At 36.4% G+C, this 11,043-nt stretch overlaps 1 protein-coding gene across 1 annotated transcript; it reads right to left on the reverse strand.

Moving 5' to 3' along the window:
• Positions 1–5,434: 5,434 nt before the first annotated feature.
• LOC111392137 (cytochrome P450 81D11-like) lies at positions 5,435–7,701 on the reverse strand. Its single transcript, XM_023017398.1, has 2 exons — positions 6,788–7,701; positions 5,435–6,150 (listed from the first exon to the last, which is right to left on the reverse strand). Exons 1-2 carry the CDS (start codon positions 7,685–7,687, stop codon positions 5,521–5,523), a joined length of 1,530 nt encoding a protein of 509 aa, XP_022873166.1. The 5' UTR covers positions 7,688–7,701; the 3' UTR covers positions 5,435–5,520.
• Positions 7,702–11,043: the final 3,342 nt, after the last annotated feature.

The raw sequence follows: 11,043 nt of genomic DNA on the forward strand, positions 1-11,043 counted from the left end.
GTGAACAAGTTTTTGGCACCGTTGTCGGGATCAAGTATTCGTTTAATATTATTTACATTGGCACTAATTCGAATGTCAATCTTTGTATTCTTTTATTTTATTTTCATTTTGTTTTATTATTTGATTTATTATAGTATCTAAGTGCTATTACTAGTTTTTCTCACAGAATTGCATGCTAAGATCTACTGGAGAAGACCTGATTCCAGCCGATCCAGAAATAGAGTGAACTTTTCATCAAATGAGAGAGAAACTAGGGAAGCACAACAACAAATGGCTGAAGTGCAGAACAATCTTATCTTTCAAGCCAATGAAAAAGGGGCAGCGGATGAAGGCAATATACTTGTAGGAGATTTCATGAGCCCACTAATAATTTAAAGCCAATCAAGCATCATGTATCCATAGTTTGGGCAGTCCAACTTCCAATTGAAGACCAACGTGATACAACCGTTTTAGAATGGACAATCAATTCTATGGCAGAGTTGAAGAGAACCCACACACGCACGTCTCTCACTTCTTGAAGATGTGCCAACACTTCAAGTATTAGGGAATCTCAAACGATGCCATTAGACCGAGGTTGATCCCACATACACTGCATGACATGGCAATAGAATGGCTGGACTCTTAAGCAATTGCTAGCATCACTCATGGAACGATCTAGCACAGAAATTTTGCAACAAGTTCTTCCCGCCCACAAAGATTGCAAAGCTCAAGCATGACATATCTGTTTTCCATCAAGGCAACTCAGAGAATTTTGATGAAGCTTAGAATAGGTTCAAAAACATGCTGTTAAAGTGTCTACATCATGGGATTCATAAGGGACTCCAGGTCCAATATTTGTACACGGGATTGCTTCTAGCCTTCAAGAGCATGGTCGACTCCGCATCTAATGGATCACTGTCCACAGAAACAATTGATAAAGCACCAAAACTATTCGAGACAATAGCTACTACATCACCATGTGGACATCAGAATGAGTAGTTCGGAAGAGGACATCGAGAATTTATGGAGTGGACGCATATTCTGCCTTGTCTGCAAAGATTGACTCATTATTAGCACAAGGTGAAAAACATGTCATAATTAGCTAACGCAGCACAGACGAAGAAGGTTAGCTATGAGGAATGTGGAGCTGAACATGTAACAGCAAAGCGTCCAATCTTAGTACAAGGAATAGAGCAGGAAGATTTGCTAAATGGGGACAACGCAGTAGAACAATTCATTTGGAAAAACATACAATCCGAGGTGGAAAAAGTACCCTAACTTCTTTTGGAGCAACCAAAATTAGAATAGGCCACAGGGTCAGTATCAGCAGCAAGAGAAAAAACCTCAACTAGAAGAGATGTTCGAAAAATGCATTGAAAAGACTAATCAGTACATGAAAGCCAATAATCAGTTCATGAGAAAAATAGAAGCCACTCTTAAAGATCAAAATGCCGTCATAAAAAATCTAAAGACTCAAATGGGACAGATGGCAGTTGCTTTGACTGGCAGAGCAACATGTAGCTTGCCAAGCAACACGAAAATGAACCCAAAGGAATATGTGAAGGCAATTACAGCTCGAAGTGGGGTGCAACTACTTGAAATACACGTCAATAGGTAAATAGGGAAACAACACCTCTTTCAGTAGAAGAGACTGTGAAGCTGATGAGTAGATAAATGAATCTACACCAACATAAGGTTTAGGTACATCACGGGATAAAGCTACAGCAACTGTAAGCCCTTATGAGCCTCCCATTCCATTTCCACAAAGGCTAAAGAAGCATAAGTTTTAACAGTAACATAAAAAGTTTCTCACAGTTTTCAAGAAGCTCCACATAAACATCTCATTTGTCGAAGCACTAGTCGAGATGCCTAGCTACGCAAAGTTCCTGAAGGACATCCTATCAAATAAATGTAATCTAGGGGAACATGAGACGATAATGCTAACTAACTAAAGAATATAGCGTGAGAATTTAGAAGTTGTTCCTACTGAAAGATTCAGGGAGTTCCACTGTCCCTTACACTATTAGTGAAATATATTTTGATAAAGCTTTACATGACCTTGGTGCAAGTATAAATTTAATGCCTTTATCTATTTTCAGGAAACATGTATTAGGAGAGGCCAAGGCTACCACTGTGACATTGTTATTAGTTGACAGATCCTTGACACATTCAAGAGGGATAATCAAAGACGTACTGATCAAAGTGGAGAAATTCATCTTCCTTGCTAATTTTCTCATTTTGGATATGGAGGAAGACAAGGCTATTCCATTGATATTGGACAGATCTTTCTTGGCCATTGGCAGAGCTCTAATTGATGTTCATAAAGGACAGTTGATTCTGAGATTGGAAGAAGAGCAGATTTCTTTTAGTGTCTTCAAGGCGATGAAGCTACTTGTAGAGTCAGATAGCTGCTTCCAGATCGACGTGATTGACAGAGTGGTTCAAGATTCATTCTTACTACTCAATCCATCAGAATCTTACGAGGCTTGCATTGCATTGACAGAATGGTTCAAGATTCATTCTAACTACATAAACTAGTTAGGTACTTAAGTAGAATAAAACAACGATTGGATGGACTATAGTAGATACCAAAAGGATCAGCTCTTCACTGTGTATGCATAACGGGTTGAATATGGATTTGAAGGCGACCGTAAAAAATGTCTGCTATAGCTTAACGGGTTGGATGAGTTCAGAATGGAAGCATTCGAAAAATTAAAACTATACAAGGAACTCACCAAAGAGTGGCATGATTTACATATTCAGAGGCGAGAGTTTGAAGTGGGTTAGAAAGTGCTATTGTATAACTTTAGACTCAAAGTCTTCTCGGGAAAATTGAGGCCGAGGTGGTCAGGTCCTCCTTACACTATTACGAAGGCACTACCAAATACAGCCATGAAAGTAAGGGAACCTTCACAGTGAATGAACAAAGGTTGAAGCATTATTGGAGTGGAATATTTTCAAAGGAAAAGCCCACCGTCTATCTCAAAATACCAGAATGAAATAGACACGGGAGAGCCGACTATAAACTAGCGTTGGATGGGAGGCAACCCATTGTATCCTTTTAGTTTAATTTGCTTTTTTGCATTAGTTTAGAATTTTTCATTTTCTTTTTAGCATGTTTGGTGTTTATACGTCATCGGTCGTCCATATAGGTCATATGGAGTCGAAGCATGGTCCACGCACGTCCCAATGCATTGAGCATAGGTCAGGAGGTTCAAATTTGTGTTTTTCAAAAAAAAATTCGGGGTCAAGGTGTGAATTCAATCATAAGTTCAGTTTTATAACTAAATTCATAGCCCACATGCAACCTATATGGTCTAAATTATGTTCTTGCAATTTTAGGGATGGTGTAAGACCAAGTCGAGTCTTAATTTGAAAACCGAGTTCCAAAACTCTTTTTTTTTTTTTTTTTGGGAAAAGGGTAAATTTTATTTTATGAACTCTTTCACGTGCACACACTCATCACGACAAATTCAATATGGAGGCACGGATTAAAAAAAAAAAATAGAGTGGGTTCAGACTTTTGTCTATGCGGTCACATAGCAATCGAGAGTTGAAGAGAGGCCAAGTTTCATTCTATGCGACCGCATGGACTCCATGTGGCCACATTGAAGAAAGAGGTCACTAGTTTAAAACCTGGGACTTAAACATTTTCAACACATCCCTAACACACAACACGCACTCGGCCACTCCCCTCCACCTCTCTTCCCGCACAATCACACAGTCACACACATACATCTCATGGCAAACACATAAATTGCTTATCTTTTCCTATATAATTTCGTTATGCGCAACGAAGTTTGATGACTTGAAGGAGATTGGGATTGATTGCACTGTGATGGATTTTTTGGACGGGGCATTGATGGATTGGGAATTTGGTATTTACAATTATTGTGTAGTTCTAATAGAACATAAGATTGCTTTAATGTGTTCGATAAAATGCTTAAAGAGAAGGGTTGTTTGCATTTTTGGCAATCTTGTACTTCATGTGCGTGATATGTGACTTGAGGAATGTATTGTGATGAACGCCCATCAAAATTGCATTGGATAACACAAACTACCACCTTTGACCATACATATAGGCACAAAAGGATTATCTCACGTGCACCTTGAAGCAAAAGATGATGACAGGATTTTGCAAATGTGCCCAATTGATTTGTTCTTTTCTTTTTTGTTCTTTTGTCATTGCATCAGCTTTTTGAAAAGATCCAAATATGAATGAGAACTGTGGCAGGTAAGAGTAGGCCTTGAAGGATCTTTAAGTGCTCCTTTAAATGTTTCCAAACTCAGTTTCACGACAACATTATCGACTAGTGCAATATTATATAATACTATGCGCCAATCGCAAATTTATAGTCATTTTCTCAATTAGTCCAAAACTGCCCATTACGGGCAAGACACACAGCTGGCCTGCGCTTGTGCAAAAATAAAGAACAGGACAAGAAAGATACCTACTTGCTTGATCACACCAGTCCATATAATAAAAAGCATCATTTCTTTTAGGGACGGATCCAAGATCATATTGCAAGCCGGACTAAAAAAAAAAAAAAGGGTTTACGCATAATTTTTTCTTCTTTTTTTACATAAATGTTTTTTTGCGCTAAAAAAATTTAATGGGCTGGAGACTGGGTTGGGCTATAGCCGAACCCATTCCCCCTTTATGCGTCCCTGATTTCATTACTTTAATTTATTCTCTACTTCTCACTAATAGCTATTAATTGACAGAAGAAATGTTAGAGTTCGAGTGTGATCTGAATTATATTGGGAGTTTTATTGGGAGTTAATAGGTTGCCTTGAATAAGTCTTGAAGGAGTCAAAGACGGATAAGGAGAAAAACATATCGCATGAAGATTGCTCACCAACCGCACAGGTGGGAATCAAGCGGAAATTGTAGTAACACCACCGAAGGCCAAGCGATCAAGCAGTGGATGGAGTGCTATCTGATGCAAACTCTATTTGGGATTTTGACAGATTTTGCACTCCTAAACAACCTCAAACACTATTATTTGTCAGGCTGTTATATTAGGACTTCACCATAAGTTAGACTCTTATTTGTATTGATATATTAGGAGTAATTACTTCTCTGAAGATCATCCAATAATCTTTGTAATCATCATTCAATTTACTATAGTGAATTTTTCCTCCTCTGTCCATTGTCTTTTTTCACGTCATGGATTTCCAAGAAAATCTTGTGTTCTTGTTATTACTTTTCATATTGCCGATTCTCTTTTTTGTAACAAGAAAAATATAAATAATCCTATCGTGTTCTTATTGCTACGTTAAACAAAAGCCTACATACTCCTGCAGCAATCTTATATCTCCAGTTAAACCCATTGATGCAAATTGGATAAAATGCATAATTGATTATTTATGTTGGACACAACACAAAAAAGTAATATGAAGATAGCTTTGATTATTATACAAATTTTTACGAGAATCTCTCCTACCATACACCAAATGCTCTTAGTATTTGATTGCTTAATTTTGGTGGAAATGGTTGGAGAGAAGAGCTACTTATATCAATAATAAGGATATCAACCTTTAACAACTGCAGAGTTGTGAGAGGAGGTCAAAAGCATGTTGCCGGGGAATGCACATGGCCTCCAGAGGTGTAGCCTTCTGCATAGTAACTTTGGAATTATAGTTCATTTTCATGTTGCCACTTTCTACTTTTTCCCACTCAAAACACTGAACAAAGGCACCTAATGCCAACGAAACTGTTCGCAAACCCATACCGGCTCCGGGGCAGGCTCTCCTTCCCATTCCAAAAGGCACAAATTTGAAGCCTTCTCTTTCCACTTCTATTGCCTCAAATCTCTCTGGCTTGAATTGTTCAGGCTTGTCCCACACCTTCGGATCCCTGTGCATGGCCCAAGCATTCACCAGCAAGATTGTGTCTTTTGGAATTCTGTACCCCCCTAAACTGCAATCTTCCGATGAACAGTGAGGTAAAAGCAGTGGCACTGGAGAGTACAGTCTTAGCGTCTCGTTTACAACACAACGCAGAAATGGAAGTTTAGCAAGATCAGAGTCATTTAACAAGTGCCCATGTCCAACGTTAGTGTCAATCTCCTTTCTTAGCCTATGTAATGCGTCTGGATGATCTAAAAGGAGTGACATAGCCCATTCTATAGCAGCTGCTGAGGTTTCTGTTCCTGCCACAAACAGTACCTAGACAATAGGAGGTACTTCTGTTAGAAGAAATGATCTCTTACCTATGATGGATAGGATTTATCTTGCTCACCGTTGACGTAAACTCACAATTTTCGACAATTTAATATTATATTGTCAAAAATTGTAGGCTTGACCGTTGACATGTTGCCACGTAGTTGTGGGTATGTTTTATCCTATCCACCATGGGTAGGAGATCATTTCTACTTCTGTTAGAGAAATTATTAGCCAAATCTGATTATGATGTCAATTCCTTCTCATTATTATTTCTGCAACATTTCGAATTTCTCGTGAAAAAAAGCAAAATGCTGCTACAAATTTTGTAATAACGAGGATGACCCCCGACCTTAAGAAACTTAATTCCTATTCAAGGAAGAATCAGCAGAAGTCACCTATCTTGAAACAGGAATTACTCTGTGGACATCAATCCTAAATGGAGGTCTAGGCAAGTCTCATGTTTGTTGAGTTAAAGCTTAAACTTGTGGGATTACAACTCTTGAATACTCTTCCTTTACAGGTTAATTTTAAGGGGTCGTAAAATATTATCTTTTCATAAAACATTTGAACGCAATGATATGCTGATATGACCCAAAGATATCCAAGTTTGCTTGCGAAAAGTATAACATTAATTACTTACCAATATAACGCTTTTGATAACATCATCGGAGTATACATCAGGTTCCGATTCTTGAACAGACAACAGGATTTCAATCAAAGTGTTCTTCTCCCTTGTGGAATCTGAAGACGTAATACCAGTCCCTTTAACCTCATCTATCAAAATCTTAATATAATCATCTCTCTTTCTGTGAAGTGAGATCAGATTTTTCTCCAGGCCTTTGTAACCAACCAACCTCAATACGGGAAAAAAATCACACACACTAAGTGACAGACTTGAAAGTAAAATCCCCCTGATTTCTTTGACTATCTGCTTTCCCACTTCAGTTCCAACTTCTTCCTCTTCAACACACCATTTTCCAGCAATAACTCTCATCATAACATTGAAACCGAGGGTAGAAACCAAATAGTTCAAATTAACTCTTTGAATTCCATCCTTTGAGCTTTTAAATAATACTCGAAGAAGGGATTGTATTCCTTCTTCACGTATTTTTGCCGACTTTTGGAGGCTATGTGAAGAGAAAAGTTCAACAGCAGTTAGTCGGCGGAGAATCCTCCAGAAATGGCCATAAGGTGACCATGCCAAGGTGACGTAGTTGTATGTCAGCAGGTCACCGGCCATGCACCGAGGCCGATTGGCGAATACAATGTCGTTTTTTGTGAAGCATTCTTCTATGGCTGATGGAGAAGAAACCACAACAAACGATCTGCACCCTAACCTGATAGAAAAAATGGGACCATGTCGGGATGATAGCGCAGCTAATGATTCATAGAGGGAATTCCTGATAAGGTGAAGGTGGCCAATCATTGGTAGTGCTAGTGGACTTGGTGGTGACTTTTGGCGGGGATTGATTACTAAATATTTCAATATCATATAAAAAACTAAAGGTAAGACAAGAAGATAATAGTTTAGGCTCTCCATGGCTGAACAGAAGAATTGCCAGTGATTCAGCTTAGACTTTATATGACTACAAACAAGATTACAATGACCAAGACCTTAGATAAATTCGTATAAGATAGAATTGGAATATATAGGTCCTAACATTTGTACGAAATTTTTTAGAAGGCCCTCATTTTATAGTCGAAGTAACCAGTTTATACCTAAGAAGCACAGATTTGAATATGTAATTCCAATACGATACACTATAGATACGTCGATTCAATCATTTAAAAAAAAAAAAAAAATTAAGATGTACGAATACACACACACACACAATTAAAACAGAAGAATGATAATAAAAATAAAATATAATAAAATACTAAAATATTTTATCTTAATCTTTAATTGTCCCAACTTAATGTTCTTCAACAATAATTTGTTAATTATCATTAAAAATAATACTCTTCAACTTTAACTCATCTAATGAAAGATTATCAATATCAAGCAGCTCAACACCGAGAGTATCAAATGAATCTCCAACAATGTCGAATTCTCCTTTTGAATATATATATAAGAGTCATTGCTTCATAAATATTATTTTCAATATCCCGCAACTGCATCTATCTCTGCATCGGCTTCCCTAAACCTCTATTTTTTTGAAAGATAGGAAAAAATATTGCGAGATAAAATCTCAATAAGTGTACGTGAGTAACTTAATTCTTGTATATGCATTTTAAAGAAAAAAATTCATACTCACATAGGGAGACATAAAAATTGGACACACCTCAGTACCAAATTTTTATTTTTAATATAAAATACATATTTGTTAACTATTAAGACAGTTTTATATGCATTAAAAAGTAATATTACTGTGTGTTTTCAATTTAAAAAAAAAAATCGACTTTACTTTGTTTGAATTACACTATGGTTAGATTCAAATTGAAAGATATCTAATCCTTATGCATAAGTGTCGTCTTTTTGAATATGTGATTGTATTGATTTTGAACAAGTGGGGGGATTGTTGAATATTTGTTCAAAATCAATGGAATGATAATGGGCTAATTGTGGAATTGGTAGAATAAAAAGAAATTGAAAAATGAAAAATTTGATTTTTGCCTATGCGTACGCACAAGCTTATTTTTGTGCGTACGCGAGATGTGCTTTGACAAAATCAGAATTGATTTTGCTTCTACTATGCGTACGCACGATTTTATACTATGTGTACGTATAGTGTTAAAAAATAGTCGTTGGCTGATTTTTCAATTTGAAACTTGGGAGCCGTTTTGGATTAAAAGTACCCACTTTTTATCTTGTTTTGGCACCATTTTGTGAAGCTTTGATTCATGGCTATAAATATGTGTTTGTTGGACATAAAAACACATAGAAATCAGATTACATAACATATGGCAATCTGTCATCATTCCACAAGAAAGAAAAATCCTTTCTTCCTCTATATTCATATATTCCCTTTATGTTCTTTAAGTTCGGGTGGAGAAATGCTTGTGCTTTTGTGTTTCTCTACATAAGGCTTGATCAATCCTTCAAACTGTTTGCTGCGAGATCCTTTAAGCACCAACATTAATACCAATAGGGGGCAAATATCGTTTGAGGACAACGATGTAATGTGGTGTTTGAGCCTTCCATTTTCGTCATGATCTCGATTCGTTTTTTCATCCTCTTGATTAATTTTCTGCATTGTTTCTTCTCCAACCGCGGTGGTGAATTTAATTTCCCAACAATTACTTATTTCTCATTCTTTGGGAAAATTATTTGAAATAATAGTATGGTCTAAAACTATCTTGTAGATGTATCATTTTAACCACGTTGACAGAAGGGAGATTCGGACCTTAGATAAATTTTTTTTTTGGTGTTAGTTGTAAAAATAAGTAGTTAATCCTTATATAAATAACATATAAAGATACCTCAACTATAGTGAAATACACATCAACAATGGAGACGAACACCATTGCACAAATTATCACGTATTTAGTGCTTGAAATTTTCAATAAAGTTAAATTTATATTATAATTTATTTGTTTAGCTAAAATTTATTCATAAAACACTATTGATGCTCGTGGGATACCCATGAAATATTTCAATTCTGTATGTAGTAGATTAACTGGATTTTTGCTTCTAGGTAAATTTTTGTTCATGGTTTACTTTTTATCTAGGATAAAGTTTTTTACCTATGAATCAATTTTATACCTTGTATATAAATATTTAATTAGAAGTAATTTTTTACATGCAAACAATCATTTTTCCCTGAAGTGGATATTTTTCTTACTAACAAAATATTATGAATCTGATTCAATTGTCATATGCGTTGTTTAATTCAACTAATTTTTTTTTTCCGTGTTATTGAAGTAATGGTTAATATATTATATGGTTTAAACCATCTTACAGATACATGTGTTCCAATCATAATTATGAAAAGGAGACAATCATCACATATTAATTTGATACGTGTATTAATTGTACAAAACACCGATGTGTTATCCAACTAGGTTTCAATCCATACCATCAAGTACTCAACATATTGGCAAATGTAACCTTCACCGTCTTGCCATGTTTTCTCATACTTAAGGCATGCAGGCATTGTTTGACATTTCTGTGGTGTACAAGACACATAAAGGTTCCACATAGCACATACATCGGATTGAAATCTACGACATTGCTTCTTCAGCCCGAACCGAGGAATCCCTTAGATATGATGCAAAACGGATTTTGTTCTATCTTTGATCAGAGATTTCTCTATGAAAAATACGAATCGGAGTTTGAAGAAGGGGAGGGAGAAGGAGCCCTTGACCCGCAACAGATAGAGGAGGATTTATTCAATCACATAGTTTGGGCTCCTAGAATATGGCGCCCTTGGGGCTTTCTATTTGATTGTATCGAAAGGCCTAATGAATTGGGATTTCCCTATTGGTCCAGGACAAAAAGAAAAGCAACTTGGACAAAAAAAGAAGTGACTTGGACAAAAAGAAACGAAGTGGCTTAGACAAATCTTTTTTGTCGATAACCTCAGACCAATCAATCGAATATTGATTAATACGTAATTGATCGAACACTACTTGCAAACGGCTCTTCTGCTCAGAAACGAAATGTTCCAAATGTTCCTGGAAATTCTTGCTCCCATTGGACCATTTGTATCTATATGCATCAGGATCCCGATTCATGGATTTCTCGGTTCGAGAAATCAAGATAAGAGGATCGAACTGACTCTTTTTCAAATTCGATAAATGTTGGTTGATCGTATATTTCATTATAGTTCTATGATTCAGAGTATCCTTTCCTATTTGATCCCTTTGAATTCCATATTCGAAGTTGCGATCGGATCGATTCTTACAATAAGCAATTCATTTGTATCCTCCTCAGGGTAGCCTTATAGATTCTGATGC

Source organism: Olea europaea, unplaced genomic scaffold, assembly GCF_002742605.1.
Source record: "Olea europaea var. sylvestris unplaced genomic scaffold, O_europaea_v1 scaffold889, whole genome shotgun sequence".
Taxonomy (NCBI): Eukaryota; Viridiplantae; Streptophyta; class Magnoliopsida; order Lamiales; family Oleaceae; genus Olea; species Olea europaea.

Excerpts from the sequence above, each read along its gene's own strand:
- LOC111392137 (XM_023017398.1), bottom strand. The coding sequence starts at position 7,687 with ATGGAGAGCCTAAACTATTATCTTCTTGTCTTACCTTTAGTTTTTTAT. Across the intron at positions 6,151-6,787 it reads TTATCAAAAGCGTTATATTG|GTACTGTTTGTGGCAGGAAC; the intron begins GTAAGTAATTAA and ends CCTATTGTCTAG.